Source organism: Numida meleagris, chromosome 5 (genome assembly GCF_002078875.1).
Source record: "Numida meleagris isolate 19003 breed g44 Domestic line chromosome 5, NumMel1.0, whole genome shotgun sequence".
NCBI classification, from domain to species: Eukaryota; Metazoa; Chordata; class Aves; order Galliformes; family Numididae; genus Numida; species Numida meleagris.
The window spans coordinates 23503030-23520803 of record NC_034413.1 but is presented as its reverse complement, the minus strand read 5'-3'; the positions used below and the strand labels follow the sequence as shown (position 1 = coordinate 23520803).

The window sequence follows — 17774 nt, the reverse complement described above, 5'->3', positions numbered from 1 at the left end:
AAGTCTCGAAAGATAAGAACAGGCCTAAATGCCTTCCAGAATAAGGATGACTTCATGATCAAAGAACAATGAGAGAGGAGAATTATTTCACTCACATTGTAAACTGGGTGGTCCAATCTTTATTTTCAAAAGTCAAGAACTTTCTGGAAAAGATAGAATATCTCTTTTCCCTCTATGGAAATAAAGAGCAAAACATTGTGCTCCACATACTATAGACGAAAATTTATAGAACGCAGATAGATACTTCACAGAGAAATTAATTTTCTATAGGAATCTTTTCCCACTGTTGTCAGTTCTTGCACTGCGTAGGAGACTGCTGTAAATGTTTTGTTTGTTCACTTCAGTGATGGCTTTTAGGTCCCAATATCAGATATTTTAAAGCCATGTAAAAAAAACCACAAAATAATAAAGCACTAAATTTAAAAATAAAAGAAAACAGAATGAAGACTGTAAGAACATGAACATCACTCATCCAGAAAACAAAAATAACAGTTCAAGTCCCCAGAGGTGGAAAGACACGTGCACTAGGGTAGAGAGCAAGATCAAAGCCCGAAGTCCTGCCAGGCTTCTCTGTTAAGCACCTCCACAGAAAAATCTGATTTCTTTTAATATGCCCATGCAATTGTACTCAGTACACAGATAGCATCTTGAACAAGCCTTTTAACTCAGATACTTCAGCCTATTCTTCTGTGTTTATGGTCTTCTAAAACTTGGAATATGTGACAGCCATTAACTGTAGGCTGCTACAATTAGAGGTGGATTTGGAAGGGTATAGCAGTGGAAGGGGAAGAGGAAAACAAAGAAAAAAAATGAATTCACTTCTGGCTACTTGTACTTTTACACAGTAGAGCCCTACAGGAAACATTACAGAGAAAGTTCCTCAAAATAAATAAGGAACCCAGAAGAGTACTTCTTTATGAAGACTCTCTGCTGTCTATCACAATCCCAATCTACAAAGCTCACTGCAGGGTTTCCATATCCTCTGCACTAAGACACTGCAATGCACAGTGGGATGCCTGCACTGCATGGTAGTGAACCACTAATGGAGCAACTGTCAGGTGCCTCAGCTGTGCCAAGCAAAAGGTACTGCGATGGATCTGTGGTGCAGTTTGCATTAATTGTACTGGTAAAAATACTTTGAAACATAACAATCAAAATCCCATGGATTTTGTGATTTTTCAGAAACCTCACTTGTAACTGTATGTGCAGAGAGATGGCTAGTCCTTCATTTACTCAAGAACTGTTGGCACATGCCTAAGTTTTGCTTTAAAAAGAACATTAAAACATAAGTTTTAATAGGTCCAGTGTCAAATTACACTGAAGAGATAGCTGATTACTGTAAAGAAAACAAGTATCCATGTATTTCAAGAGTGTGTTTTGAGACAAAAGAACAGAATGAGAACATACGGGTTGGATTATTAAAGCAATTTCTTTAAGTGACAGAACTAATACAATTCTTTTAAAGCCATTCAGTTTGTAAAGATAAGTTGACTTATTAGGCTTGAAAGAGATGCAAGAAAAATTCATTTAGCTAGTGATTTTAGTTATGGAAGTATTATTTGAACCACGTTATTACCTGCACAGCGCATAAAACACCATCTCATTCCCACTACCTTGGATTTTGTGTTACCAAATGATTAGGTTTCCCTGGGCACATCTGGGTTTTCAACCTCAATTTTCTAATTTTATCCTCTCTTTAAATTTCAGGCTCTCCTACACTAATTCACTCATCTAGAACTCACCAGCTTTGCAGGCAGAGAAGGCATACACTGTCCTTTCCCTCTGCCCTATGTTTCAACCTCTCCCTTCTTCACACCATACATTTTTGCTGTGTTAGAAAAAGGTGCAGACCTATTTCAACTTTTCCACTGCTATGTTTTTGCTTTAAAAACTGTAAACATAAGCAGCTGTCAGAAGAATGGTCACTCTTTGATGTGCAGGACTGATGATGTTCAGTCTGTACACACTGAAAATACAAAGTCTACAATTTCTCACCTGCCTGTGCAGCCAGCAGTCAAGGCTTTCTCTCCAGAGAAGGGGAGACTTACAGGTTTCAGAAAAGGCATCACTAAGAAATAATGCTTCTAGACATGGAAACTTAAAAAGTAATTTTAGCAATTTCAACTCTGCTATAAAGGACAGCTATTTTTGCATTCACAAGCTTTCTCAAGCATAGCTTTGTAATTTTCAATCTCTCTGTGATCTTTATAGCTTTACTGACCTCATGATAAGTAAAGAGTTTTGGACAAAGAGATGAAAGGCAGACAAAAACAGGACCTATGCAAATAAATATGACAATGGAACAATGATCCTGTAGAGATTTTTTTCTCCTCTGCAGACTAAACGGCACCTGTAGAATAACTGGTTCACTTCCATGGGACTACATATACAATAAATACCAGACCATTCCAAGTTTCCAGTACATTTTCAAATCAGAGTCCAAATTATATTTTCTCCACAATAGAAACATATAATAGATACACACACCTTCCACATCCTCAGTTTAGTTTTATTTTCTTACCAAAAAGTTTTCTCTCCAGAATGATCTCTATCACTCAGACGGTCAATCACGTATTGGTAATACTTTGTTGGAGACTATGGACAAGTCTCCTGAGAGGTCAATATCATCTTTATCTGTACAGTTTAAGAGGACCTGATTGACAAGTTTAAGATTAATTAAATATATGGTTAATATACTACCCATCCCACTTCAGTTTGAAAACATAACTCTCCCCAGAGTTTGAGACAGTGACTCTTCCACAGTCTCTGAGGCAAAGCATATGGTTTGTTGCTCTTGCACTAAGATGCGAATTCTATCAGATCACGTAGAAATGAGGAATGCAGAACTTAACTTCCAACTGCTGAAGTTTGGCAGTCTGCAGTGCTGGCTGAACCAAAGCAGACTGTGCCAAGTCTTAGGATTTCCCCTGTTTTTCTGCAATCACCTCCAATGTCTCCTACTCTGCACGTGACAGGCAAAGAGAAAGCTGAAATGCCTGCGCATGAGTAGCTGTTCTCAAGGGATGCTGAAAGCCACTCTGTTGCTCTTCAGAGAGTCTGGGTCTTGTTTAAAGCCCAATGCTTACCAAGGACTGTACAGGAAAACTGGCTGCTGAACTGTGTCTTGCTGATTCTTTGCCCTGACACATGCTTCCAGTTCTTAGATTAGAAATAAATCCACTCAGTTTGAACTAAGTTTCAATTTTGGCATGTGTCAGAGTTATTGTTTAATCAATAACCAAAGGATCCCATTGAGGCTCCAGCAGCGGTTTGATGATTCACCAGCTGTGTGTCACAGTCTTAAGGACTTTGCTCTCAGCCATTATTCTTATTTCACACCACGACTTTCTCTTCCTCCAGAGACACAGAGTGATTCTGCGTGGGAGCCAATCTTGCTCTCACTGCAGTTTGGGTATAAGGGAGGGCAGTGCTGGGCAGGAGCTCTTACAGCTTGCAGCTGTCATGCTGTACCACTGCTTTGGCTCTGCAGTCTGCCCTCTTCTTCTAGCACTGCAAGCTGGGAGCAATATTTGGCTGGAAATGAATACAGAATTTGCTCCCCTCAAAAACTCTGCCTTTAGCTATCCATTTTTCCACACACTGAACGAAAAAGAATCATCTCTGTTTTTGGAATAACATTTGTTTCTTCCGTTCTCAATGTGGCTGAACTACAAAGTCAATCCAGCCTTTCTCCAACTTACGTACAATGATGCTCACCTTAGGAACCTGATATTTATCTAAATAGAGTAAATTTTAAAATCAATCAAAATTTAAAATCAGTTTACTGTCTGGTAAGGCATAACAGATGTCATCACGAACCAGAGACAGGAAGTTCACATAATTTTGGCTCTAACAAAAATCTACTCCAAATATTTACTTTAGCTCTCAAGAAAGCTCTGCAATGATAACTCCAAGACTTCGTTGACTGCAGGTCGAGTCACAGTTACTGCAGTTACTGCTAATTATTTCAAATAAACTCATTTGGCTGTCATGGTAGTAGACTTCTTAAGCAAAATCCCTTTCTGCTTTCTGCGGTATCTGGCTTCTCAAGGACCACTACGACCACTCCAACATTCCCAGTGGGAGGCAGCAACTGTAATAAATTTCTAACAATTTACATCTCCCAATCTCATTTCAGACCAGCAGTGAGTCATTTTTCACACTGAGAACCTAGAGGTCTCTCTGGTTCTTTGTCTTAATTGAAATTGCTTCTGTAGTAAATAGACTAAATAATTTCATTTGTGTTTTTTTTTTTTTCTATGATGGAAAGACAATATCTACCAAAGTGAGCAAGATTAATGTCATTTGGGTCTGACCAGACAATCACAGGGGAGACTATCACACAAGAAACAAATACTCTGCCTTGTACACAGATGTTCTCTGTTCAATTTATCTCCTTAGGAGCAGCCCCTGTTCATCCTTCTATTATTGAGTTCAAAGCCATGTCGGTAAAATTTGCCTGTAAAAACATTTAAATTTATGCTTCTTTTGAAAGCTTGCTTTAGAAGATGCACACTTTAAACCAGACTGTGAACATCCAAAACTGAGGATTAGTGCAAGCAAGTGCAGGTTCAAATTTACTGAGCCCTACAGGTTGCTTTGGGAAATGACAACACAGGCAGGCAGGGGATTTTTAAAAATCTGTAGCTTGTTCTGCCTACTAAAATTAGTAACCCCAGTACACCTTAAATGCAGATATTTCTCCAAGAAATAAGAAATGCATTGAAAGGGTTGCATTTAATCATTAGTTTGATCACATTTTCCATAGGAGCTAAGTTCCTACATGAAATACTAGTACCTTAAGTTTTGCTGAGAGAGAAAAAGCCTGAGAGTGAACCTCTAAAATCAAGCATAGAGAGAAGACAAAAAAATTTTTTTTTTGTAACTGCACAAAAGAAATGCATATTCACAACAACAAAGTATAGGTACAGCAGAAACACAGAAACACTTACTGTACAGACACATAACAGTCAAAGAGATCCACTGATGACTGCACAATGTCCAGGCATCTTATCACTTAATAATCACTTAATAATCTTTTTCCTTCCACTACATTAGGAAATGCCATGAGCCTCCACAACCTCTGTCAGTGGAGGCATCTTACAGGTCCAGGGGAACATTCATTATTGTAGCCTTGTTTCTTGTACTTTCATGAAAGCTGGCTTTAAGTCACAGAAATGAGATTCAAAACAACTAAGTTTCTAGTTTCATTTGGGTTTTATTATTGTTAAGCTACTAAACGTCATGACAATTTTTGTTTGAGTGAAATCTTCTTTCTTCCACTTATTCCTCAAGTCAGGAGTTACTGATAACTGCCACAAAACATGATTTAGCATATACAGATGTGTCAAGAATTAATAAGGAAAGCGTGGATTTATTAGGATACTGAAAAAAAGTTCACAGTGAGAAACAAATACCCTTGCAGTTTTCGTCCGATATTCAAAAAAAATAAAAAGAGAGTAATTACCTCAGCATCCGGAAAATCTGCAGAGTAAACTCAGCTTGATAGTGTTCTTTACATGAGTTATTAAATACTGAAGTTGAGACAAAACGAATCCATAAAATGGAAATGATCCAGAAGCATTATCGAACGTGAACATTCTAACCTCTGTTACACTGCTCAGAAAAATAACTCTCATTGTATGGAACAATACTGCATTTGTTTGGGGAATATATTACTTAATAGCACTCCTCAAATCCCTTTCCTGTTATTCTGTGGTCTTTCTCCTTGAATTCCCTCTCAGAATAGGCACAAAGACTAATACAAATTAGAACAAGCTAAAATGATGAATCCTGATGATTTGTTGATTATTCTTAAACTGATATTTAAATGAACATATTTTATCACAGAGCACTTATTTAAGTACCTCGCTGTCAGCGTACTTTAATAGGTGTATTTGAATGTGAGCATTAAAATGGATGAAACACTAGAACACTTACTCAGTGAGACTTTTCAGTATGGAAATTTCCCTGTATAAGACGAAACATGACATATAACGTCTTGTCTATTAACCAGAGTGTTTCACAATGATGGTGTCCTCCCTGGAGAATAAGGAGCAAGAACTCTTCTTAAGAGGCTGCGTGCATTTAGGGATTCAATTGGATGTCCTGGAACTTGATTATCTGATCTGCTCACAAAATCCATGCTTTTGGTCATCCAGCCCACCAGCAGCAAAAAGCTACTGGTACCTGTGTAAGTTGCTATGTTACTGCTCTCATAGCTGGACTGCTTTTGAACTTTGAATGCCTTCAAGACACACAGGCTGACAAAAGCCCTGGCAGGGAGGTACGTTTGGATGCACCGCAGCTGAAAAAGGAACACGCTCAGGATGGCATGCTGTAAGCTGAGAAAAGGTAACTTTATAAAGGGCAAATGCCATTTGAAGAGTTTGCTTTCTTCTTTCCTATGAATATATATGTTTTTTTCACAGCTGCCTTCCTTCATTCTTTGTGACTTTCCTTGTGTTCAGAGGAACAGATACATTACTCCAAACAGCAAAAAATAAAAGATCAAGCTCTAGCCTGTTTCTATCACGAAATTTTCTGTTCCTGAGCACATATGGGGACCCCTTAGAAGGAGACAGAAAACAGTAATAGAAATCAACATAAATTTTCTTTGGAGAATGCCAGTTCCAGTCCAAATAAAGTGTGTTGTGCTCACCCATAAAAGATAGAGCTCAGGAATCACACAATGAGCTAATTCACTATACACTTTGAATCTTCAGCACAGTGAGCATTCAGGGAGACTTATGAGCCTCATGAAAATCTAAGGCACAGAATAAGAAAACAACAGAGCTATCTTGTTGCTATAGCTGAGCCCCTGCAATTTTCCTAAGTGCTATAGTAAAGGCATTAGCACAAAAAAACATTCCAACCTAGTGACAGAGTTTTACTGCTGCATCTCTCAAAAAAGTCAAAACTGGTACCATGGTAACAAGGACCTGTCAAATGTCAGAAAGAACAGGCCAGATAAAGCACCTGATATTTTGGCTACACAGAAAAAAAACAGGAGCAGTTCTGTCACGCAACCTCCTTCATAAACAAGTGTGCACAACAGCGAATACCAACAATGAAGTGAATTGTCATTCCAGCAAAATAATACCTATCTACATTGGTATGTCACAAGGCCCTAAATCTCACATTAAATAAGAACTGCCAATCAACTGATAATGAAAAACTGCCCCATGTTTCTTCTTCTGTAGAATGGAGACCAAACACATCAGCAGAAGACACCTCAGAGGAAGGAAACAAGGACAGTTGAGTTTAAGGTCTAGCAAGGACAGCATTTCTCTTTCTGCGTGCTCTTCAGATGCTCCACTCTGAGATGCTGGCTAACTGGCTCCTGAGAAGTCTACTGCATGCTAAGCCAACCAGACAGAGGCTCAAGATACAATTTTCCAAACTGCAGTTCTGGTAGAGACCTGTGTTGTTCTGATTAAACTCACGGGTGAGACAAATCTGCAGGGTCTACCGGGTCTTCCTCAGGGTCTCCTTTTCTGTAGTCAGTGTAAATGGGGCTGTCACAAACTACAGCCAATGCTACTTGCCACTAAGCAATACTAACTGGACTTCGTTTTGGTCGAGGGGAGGTGCCAAATTGTGCAAGTCAGATATATATACTATAAATCTTTAGGAAAGACGGTCACAATACAAATACTGTTTGCCAATATGTGTTCCAGAACAGAATTATTTATCGATGTGATAACAAACTGTAATCATCCCAGGTGTAACCATGGCTCCACTATGCACCTACATGGAAAAAGGTATTTTCTGCCCTGCATAATATTGAGTTTAATTAAACCAGACAAATAAAAGTAGATGGAAGGTGTATTATTATCCTTGTTTCAAACCTATAAAACTGCAAAACAGAGAGCAAAGCAGTCAAGGGCACACAGTAAGAATTTGTGCTAACAGCTGGGAAGTGAACCCAGAGATCACCTGAAATGTAGTCAGTTTCTGCATCAAAAGCAGTTTCAAAAGGTAACAGCTAAAAGAAAGTGCTGCCTTTATTTTAATGAAGAGTGTCAAGTGAACAGTTTTAGGACACTAATGCTAAGGCTCTCTGGATCAGACAGCTGCACAGAAATGTAACCAGAATTTAGGAATTCACAAATAAGAAAAGTTCTTAACCCAGCTTCCAGTCACATTAAGAACCACATTATAAAATCCTTTTCATACATTTACTAAATTTTATCTTTAAAAAAGCAGTTTGATCTTCCATTTCAGTGTCATTCTGTAAGCCTTTTCCAAATCCAAGTGCCATAATTGCTTTTAATTTCCATATTTTAATCAATCTTCACCTATATGCTTTTGTGGCAACACTGTCCTGTAGCTTCACAACTCTCCTTGTTCTAAGCATTTACTTTGTTAGAACTTACATACAACTCACAACCCCGCTCAGCTTTAATTTCGTGAACAACCCAAGCAAAGTTCTTCCACTCTGTTCCCATACAGCTGCCTACATATTCATCATATCAGTCACTTTCCTAAACGCAGCTACGGTATTTACGTTTCTCCAATTGTAAGAGACTATTTCTGAGTTGATTTGCTGAAAATCTTTGGTATGAGGTATAAGACTGACATTTCATATTCTATCTCCTTCCACATGCAGGCAAGATGATCATTTGGTCCCTGCAAGCTGAAGGGATGCCATCAGCCTTGGGTGTAGTAATTTCCATTCTATACTTCTAATCCTTCTAGCTGCCTTCCTTCCACAAAAAGTACGAGCATTATTATTGGAAACTTAGGCAAAAATGTTCATCTAGTTTTATGGTCACTCATGCTCTAGACATTATCCTCACTTTCTATCTTTTCCTCATTTGTATTGTAGACTCATTCTTTCTCCCTTTTTCTCTCATTTCTGTAAGTTTGATTTAGTAATATGCCGAAATGTACTTTGCCCACTCTATGCTATTGTTTTGAAACAAGACATTAAAACATACTCTAATCAGGACATGCCTTAGGTCTCACTACCTTGTCCACTGACGTTTTAACACCACCATCTGACAATATTCTTACAGCAAATATCTTTGTTAACTTGGGGTCCATTTTACTCACATCTTTGGTATCACATCGACTAAGAGCAGCCCTATCATTTTACAGTTACATTACAATGGTAAAAGCTAAAAAAATAAACAAAGTTTAATGTAAAATCTTCAAATACCATAAAGTTTTAGTTTATGCTTCACATACAATTAAGAATATTAACCAATACTGCTCTTCAAATGTAAAATCAAAAGCACACCATCCACAGCCTAAGGGACTGAAAACAAGCCATTATCAAAAAGGGGTTGCTACCTCTGTGTCAAGCATGTAACACTTAGCTGCCCATCCAAGCTATCAGAGCATTTGTTTTCTGTAGCTTCTCAGTGATTCCAAAAGTATCTTTTCTGCACAGATCTGCCCTCAGGCTTCTTTCTCTCTGTCTCTCTCTCTTTTACAGAGATACTGAACACTGTCCTTTTCTGACAAAGCTCCCTGTATGATCTCATCCTGTCATCCCCTTGCCTGGCCTCAGCTTGGCCTCCTGACAAAAGCAAAAGTAGCTACAAGAGCAACGAAGAAGTTCAGTAGCTTGATAAACTAATAAAAAAAAATCATGGGAAATTATTCCCTCTCAGATTTTTTTTGAACAAACATTGATTGGTAAATTCTGTTTTACTTAAATAAAGGGCCTTAAAGTAAAGCTACCAATTAACTTAAAATAAAAGCAGCAGGTAACATGCTCAGAAAAGGTTCAGATGTCCAAGCAGGCACCGTTCTGAAAGCAGAACTCAGACATATGGTAGAAAGAAAGGAATACGCAAACACCCATGCACTCGCATACTAAGAGCGACTGAGGTTGCTGTAGTATGAAAGTAAATGAGCATGCAGCTAACCTGCTGTGCCATTCCCTATAGGTGTCACAACAAGGCAAAGGAATTTGCCTCGGAAGGTTTGGAGAGCAGCTGTCACCAAAAGAGAGACATATATTTTTAAAGACTTTGTCATTTGTCTTCAGGGTGGGAAATGCTGTATCTGACCTCCTGCTGAGGCAGCAGCCCAGATGCAGCAGCATGGGCTAGAAGAATAAAGGAGGCACCACTATTATTTCAGGTACAAACACCAGAAAGCAGAGACAAAAGGAACAGTCAGTAAACCATCATTACTATTTAAAAGTGCACATGACAACTTTTTAATATTTTTCATGCCACACGGGTGTCCCCTTAAGGCATTCTCCAAAACAATTCATATTAGCTAATTGTTGACTATCTCAAAAGCCAAGTAAAACAAGACAGACAAGAAAGCACAACATCAAACACTGTCTCGGCAATATTGAATTTGGGAACTGCTAAGGAGGTGACAGCTCTTGGTCTGTTCCTGTGGGTTCCTCCGGCTGAGGCTGTGCCACCTGGGAAAGTTTCTGCCCCCCCTGGCTCCAGCTGTCCATCTTCCCACTCCTTCCCTGCTCTGATCAGCCATCCGCAGCTTGTGGAATCCTTCCCTAGTCTCTTAGCTTACGTGAGACAGGTTAGCAGGCAGCCACCACTAAAAGTTTTTAAACCAAGCGGCATGAAACAGTGTGGGGCTGACTGTATGAACCAGAGGTGTGTCTTTCTGAGCCAGCTGAGCAGTCAGGTGTCATGCTCTCCGACTTCAGGCTCCAGCTCTCTCCCACCTGCAATTATGGATACCATCGGACACAACCACGGGGACCCTAACTCTCAGCTGGGCCATGTAGAGAGCCAGCCAAACAAAAAATGACCCATATCAGCAAACATTTTTCTGTCAGTTTCAGCCCGGGGAGATCCACCAGTTCCACTGAGCAAAGCTGCAGAGCTTGAGAGCCACCACTGTAAGGCCACTTGAGGTATCCTGGCCTGCAGGACACCAGTCAGCAAGCCTCATACTGGGCTGTTCGGAGGCGCTAATAGCAAGTGGCCATCCAAAGGGTTTAATTTGGTTTAGGTAGAAAAGTTTTTTCTTTTTATATTTCAGAGTGTCAGAAATTACACAATATGGATTAAAAATATCTTGAGAGCTACCTCTTTAGTAGCATTTAATTCCTACTTGGAGAAATGAATTCGAGCCACTGTAAATTCCCCTTCAGCCCAGTGGAAGGGAAAAACAAATGCTTTTTCATTAAAGATAATGCCATCTACATGGGAAACTTCCATCAGAAAGCAACTGGAAGAAGTGTTGAAGGTGTCTTTCAATAGATGTACAAGGAAAAAGAACGAGTTACTCAGAACAGCACACAAGATCCTTAACAACTTAAGGAAATCATAAAATGCCACTTTCAATGATGTTCACTGTTAAAAAAAAGAACACACACAACAACAAAAAGCAAGAGACAACCTTAACATCTTTATGATACCTGAATGACAGAGCAGAGCCACTGTTATTTCAGAAATCAGAAAATATGTTCAGATATTGAAATTAACCCTTTCAGAAGAAAAACTGGGATAGTTTGAAACAACTTCCTATCTGTAATCCTCACCTTTCAGTCTTTCAAGCTGCCCGTTCAATGATGTAGCTCTCATGAGTCATACGTGAACGTAACACCATTAAGAGTAGGGACTATATATGATATTTCTCAAAATATATTATGGCATGCTTCAAGTTATGAATACTTAATACAGACAAAAAGAGCAATAAAAATATGATGTGGGTGGGCATGTTGAAATCCCAGGAACAACAGGTTAAACAACTAAATACAGGGTAAAACTAAGGTAGTTCTGAAACCAAATATTTAAGATCACTGGAAATACATTAGTTATATATGCGTCTGAGAAGTAGGAAGGAAAAAAAAAAGACTGAAAAGCAGGTTTTTTAGACTATACTGGGAGAAGAGCTCATGATTTCATTATCAACTTTCCCTCTGTTGCATCAATTAACAATGGAAAGACTAAAATCTGTATGGATTGCTAGGGTAGTGAGCTATGGGGGAACGGAAGTGGATACTCCAAAAAAACAACTATTTGTGGAAATGAAACACAGAAGCTGGGTTTTTCTAGGACTGACAGTGGCTTTCAAGACTATCCTCTGATGCCTGGTAGAAAGGGAAAGGACTATAGCATGAAAAAATCCCCAAGATTGACAACCTCACCTCCACTAACACATCGAGAGAGACACATCTCAGGAAGAACTGTTGAGAGAGAGTACGAATACTTTTACCAGGAATCAAAAGTCTCAGTTAATGCACTCCTAGCATGAAATCCTCACACAAGCCTTAAAAAAAAATCAGAGAAGTGACAGCTAACAGCTGGAGAAGCCTGCTATGAATTTAGAAAAGGGGAGATTGTGCCTGGTTAACTGAATGTTTCATCTTCCACACAGTTTTCCTGGAAGAAAATTAGACAGTTCATTGGACATTCAGTAAAATTAATAATCCATTCCCATACAAAGGATTAATCAGATAGCCCAATTAACATGCTATGATATGAAAGCCACTTGTGCTTGAGGAACTCTTAGAGCTCTAATGACTAAAGGATAGTTACGAGAGAAAGAAGTTTGGGGCTGATAAAAGCTGGAAAGGAGCATGAAAATATATTCCTCTAATACCCAATTAGTTGACTACATATTAGTGCTTTGGAAGAAGGTAATCTTTTCTGATGTTCTAACACTGGGCCTGTTTATCAGTTGCTAACCAGAAAAGTTGTCTGTGCTCTGGAACAGAGCACTTATCTGCTTATTTTCCAAGTCAGTACACATTACATTGAGATTCATCAGCTAAAAAAAATCAGAATTAAATGCTCCAGATAAATACAACACAATGTGAGAAGCAGAAAAATCTTAAAGTGCATTTTATGCTTTTACAGAAGAGCAATAGTGATACATCATAATCAAATATTGCTACTTGATCAGAGCCCCATAGCAGATTATTTACATAAAATACCGGAAAAAAAATACTTAATATTATCATTATACCATTTCCACATATTCTTGTCTCAAAATTCAAAAACAAATGACTAGATCTACAAGATAATGTGGTACTTCTTTGCACAGACATATGCAATCCAGAAATGAAAGCCTGGCAACAGCTGTATCAGAAACTGCAGACTGAATGTGAAAGATGTAGAGAGGTTGACATACGACACAAAATCAATGGTTTACCAAGATGGAGGGGTCTGAGAGTGTTCACTCCCTCCCTAAGATTACTGAACATCAGTGTTTCTGAAAGTAACACTTCATCTACAAAGTCAAACTGGCAACAAACAGCACTACTTGGGAAACACGCATACTCCCTAAGTCATTTGTCTTCAGAAGAGCACGCCATTAAAATGCTAAAATCTGCAGCACTATTGCCACGGTATACTTTGCTGATTTATGTTTTTAAAGAACCAATACAGTTGTAAGCAGTAGTCATTCAGGGTATGATCATTCCAGAATCATTGATACACCAAAAAAGACTTTTCCTACCAGCTGATTTTGGAGTGAATTTGTCCCTGTTGGCAGCACATACTGCCAGTAGCCTGTATCCAAGATCCAAGTCAAATCCTTGCTGAGCTGCCACTCGACTAACCACCTGCAGAGGGAAATAAAGAAAACTTCATTAGGGATTACTCGAGCTCTTTCAAAGTTGCATTAACCTGCTTATCAACACTAATGTTAGACAACTAAATCTGCTGTTGCAATATCCACAGTACAAACATGATATGAGTCTGCAGTTTCCAGTGCAAGCACAGCAAAGTGAACACACGAATCTCTTCTGGTAATCTCGTTATTTAAACACGTGCCAGAAGAAAAGCCTCATAGTTCATTTGAAGTTGGAGGGACAAACATTTTCCAGAAAACATAGATAAAAATAAGACCATATGCAAAGATTATACAGAATACATTTCACTGTACTTGACAATCTAGGATAAGCAATCTCCTACATCTCTGTCCCTGGGTCACAGTTCCTGGCCCTGATCTTAAGAGCACTGCACACGTCCTTTAGGTTAAAATGCCCTCCTCCTCTACTGTGATCAGTGTCATAGTTGCTGCATTTCAACAATACCGTACTGCGAAACACATTTACTACGATTTAGAATAAATAGACCTGCGCCCATTTGCCAGACACATTAAATACAGAAAGAAGGGCTTGGTGTTTCACTTTTTTTTTTTCCTTTTAATTTCTCCTAGTAAAAAGAAATTTATCTAGAAGGAATCTAAATTTCTTATAGGACTAGCCAAACTAGGCAAATGAAGGACTGGGGTTAAGGATGAAAAGTAGTCAACAGTTTCTCCAGGCCAGCAACTCAGCTACCAGCCAAGAATGTATCCTCATAAAAATCTGCATAGTATAAACACAATACTGTGGTCGTTCTGGCAAACTATGCTACAGTTATACACAGCAGAGCTTTTATATTGCCTTCTGGTTGCACAGGATGACCTTAGACTCAGAAGCACAGAGAAAACAGATTATTCTTAACATACTCGTTAAGAACTTCGAATTGAAACAGTGGTCAAAGAACTCCGCAAGAAACAAAACATCATGTCCTTGAGTGAAGTAAAAGAAAGTTCCAATCCTAAACAGTTTACAATACAACAAAATGTCCTTTTCCCACCCGTCTTCATCTGAAAGGTTCTTTGTAAATCAGTGACAGTGCAATAACCCGTGTCCAGCACTGACTCCCCGAAGATGCAATGACACAGAACAGAGTAAGGAACCAAGATATATGATAACACAGAGATTATAAATGAATTCGCCATTCTGGCCTACATTCCGGACGCAATAACATGAAGCTTATTATTCTGACTTCTTTTACTAGTATGTACTTTCCCCAGTTAACAGTAAAGAATCAGATTTCTTTCTCAAGAAAGAATTATCACAGATATTGTTCCTGGGTAGATTTTTGCTGTTGTTTTTCCTGTTAATTTAGAAATTACAGATTCATCTGAATTTACTAAGTGGGAGTGATTCTTCCCTAACCTTTTCAACCCTCCCAATCTCAAAACTGAGCAGTAGGGAGCTTCAGGGGAGTTAAACGAGAATTTGGAATGATCAGTATAGTAACACACAATCATATCTGTATTTTAGTTCTTGTTTCTCTTTACAGTTAAAATTGACTAAGTTGTCTATAGGAAAGAGAAAATAATTTGGGAGGAAAGCTGCAAATATTTTTGATAAATCAGAAAACATCTAACTTGGTAGATCAACCTTTAATCCTTTACATACAACAGTTCTTAACATTCTCATTATGAGGATGGGTTTGAACTCGCATGAAGATAAAAATTAGAACAAACAAAATATAAGGAAAAGAACAACAGGATAACAACTAGATATTTCGTATTTCATTAGAAATCAACAAGAGGAGGAAAAAATGGTGGGTTGCTGTGAGATCTGGGGGACACTTTCACACTTAACTATTCCCTTTCCTAATTCCAGGGTCACCACAGCTCGCTGTCAGGCACATGCTAGAGAAGGGATCGGTAGGAAACAGACAGAAAGCTCCTTTAAAAAAATGAAAGTCTTGTTAAAAGTTCCTGAGGACAATGTGCCATTAATGTGTAAACATTATTTAATTTCCTTCAGATACCATCCACCATACGATCACAAAGGAAGGACCCTCCCATTTTCTTTCTTGAAAAAGCACGTTATCATCAAACTACTCATTTCGAAGCTGGTCAGGAACGAAGGCAGATATGCCTGTTCATCAGCGAGCACCGAATAACTTCAGTAACATGCATCATGTGCTTCTATGCTTAGTTCATTTTAAAAGTGCAGCTATGAATACCGAGACACCCCTAGCCAGAGGTCTTGTCAGTGCTCTGAAGTGACTTCTTGCTAACTATGGAAAACAGGTCTCCAAGATAACTCAAGAAATACAGAAATCATAAGCCCTTGAGCCCACAAAAGAATACCTATGATTGCAATGTCTTCACAAAAGAGACTGGAAAGAAACAGCAGGCCAAGGTCTACTCTGTTACACTCTCATTTGGCACCAGTCTCCTTCTCTGAATTTCCTCTAACAGCCAGAGAAAATCCCGTTCTGCACCCCGCAGTGGCTGATAGAAAGCACAGCTCCCAGTGCTGGCCATGCCTTCATGGCCTGGGCACTGTATTGTCCAGGCCCAACATGGCTTGGGTCAGGCTGTGCCTCTCCTGCAAGCATAGCAGGCGAGAGAGCAAGAGAGAGGAGGAACAACCCAAATTTGTGAGCCTAGCGAAGCCAGCCAGTCAAGAGTCACTCTTTGCTTAAGTTTTTCATCAAAAATGTAAAGGAAAACAAATTAAAAATTCACTTTTGTTAAAAAATAATCTAAATTTGACAGGTTTTCCATTGAAAGAGAGGAGAGAAAATCTTCCTCCCCTCAGGAGAGCAAAAACAAAATGCTCAATTACTTAACGGAAAACGAATAATTCTAATAAAATTTCTGTTTTGCCAAGAGTTATTTTCCACCCAAGTTTTTCTTCTCCTCACTCCTGTAAGGCTGGAAGAAGCTGTGTGAAGCAAACTTCTCTGGCAGGGCTCAGGAGGGCACACCAGGTCCTGCTGCTTCCTGGCCTTTCGATGCTCCTCAGCCGCTGCCCTGCCTACATGGATACGACAGGTCAACTTTATGTCCAGTTTCTTTGTAGGCTCACACATTTTTTCATTAACTGTATTTAACATCCTTCCCTCAATAGTAGCAGCCAAAGACTTACATTTATTTTAAACTGAAAGTTGAACAGAGTGGTTTGTGTGCTCTCCAAAAAGGGCTGCAGGCTGCCCACAGCTGCAGAGAGGCATTGCATCATTTCTTACACTGCTCACTGGGTACTGGGGAGGCTTTCCTCCAATGAACTTGTACACCAGGGACATCTTATCTTTTTAAATAAACATTGGGATTCTCAGAAACAAGACAATAAATCCATTGTATGAATAGAGTCCAGAAAACACAAAGAATCAAATAGAAGACTGTTGGTAAATGTAATATATTCAAATCGGCAGACCCTGATGAAATGTATCTCAGAGTGCCTCAAAGGAACTAGCCTGGGCAAACCTTGTAACTGCTAGTGATTATTGCCAGGTATTCATTCAAGGCAGAGGCTTTGGAGGCACATCAAATCTGCTTGTAAGATGGTGAAAAGGTGAATCTTAGAAATTACAGTTACTCAGCCTGATAACAAAATAAATTACTAAATCAGTATTATGTGCGGAATACAGAACATCACCACGAATCCACTAGCACAGTGTAGTTTTCTTCTTCAACGAGTTAACTGCCCTTGTAAATGTAAGGAAAGTAGTACATCTACCTTACCTCAAACACGCCTTTTGACATTGCTCAATATGACATCGTCACAACAGATGAGCATAGCCTAGATGACATTAGTATAAACTTTACTAAGATTATTGACTAATATTCCTCTGCCAGACCATAACTTGTCCTAGATACAGGCCATTTCTATGTGTTCTGTTGTGACTTGGACAATGAAACAAGGTAACTTGCAAAGCTTCTACATTTTAACACAAGAGGGGTCTGCAAACACTTAAGAGCATGGTAGGAGTTTAAAATAATCTTGAAAAACTATAGAAGTGTTTCAAAAATTAAAACATGTATGAACCATCACAGAGGCACAGAAAAACTGGACACCATAACAGAAAATTAGCCATAATTTGGTGAGGCAGAAATACTGAAGAAATGAATTCAGAAGTCAACAAGAATAAAATTTTGGAAACAAATCTCTGAAGAATGTATCGACAATTTTATTTTAATCTAAGAAGAGAAAAGGACAGTAGATAAGGGGATTGGCTTCAAATACATGAAAAGCTTTCCTAAAGGTGATGTAAATCAGATTCATGTGTAACTAGAATTCATCTGCTCAG

At 38.8% G+C, this 17774-nt stretch overlaps 1 protein-coding gene across 8 annotated transcripts in view; it reads right to left on the bottom strand.

Moving 5' to 3' along the window:
* ZMIZ1 (zinc finger MIZ-type containing 1) overlaps positions 1–17774 on the bottom strand; it is a 333239-nt gene that overhangs the window by 115178 nt on the left and 200287 nt on the right. For 6 of the 8 annotated variants that reach the window (XM_021398381.1, XM_021398386.1, XM_021398384.1 and 3 more), the window contains one exon: positions 13402–13507. In XM_021398381.1, the coding sequence (XP_021254056.1) occupies positions 13402–13507 (106 nt within the window). Of the gene's footprint in view, positions 1–13401; positions 13508–13632; positions 13752–13830; positions 13852–17774 lie in introns of those variants that run through there. The other 2 variants (XM_021398392.1, XM_021398387.1) reach the window with 2 other exon arrangements.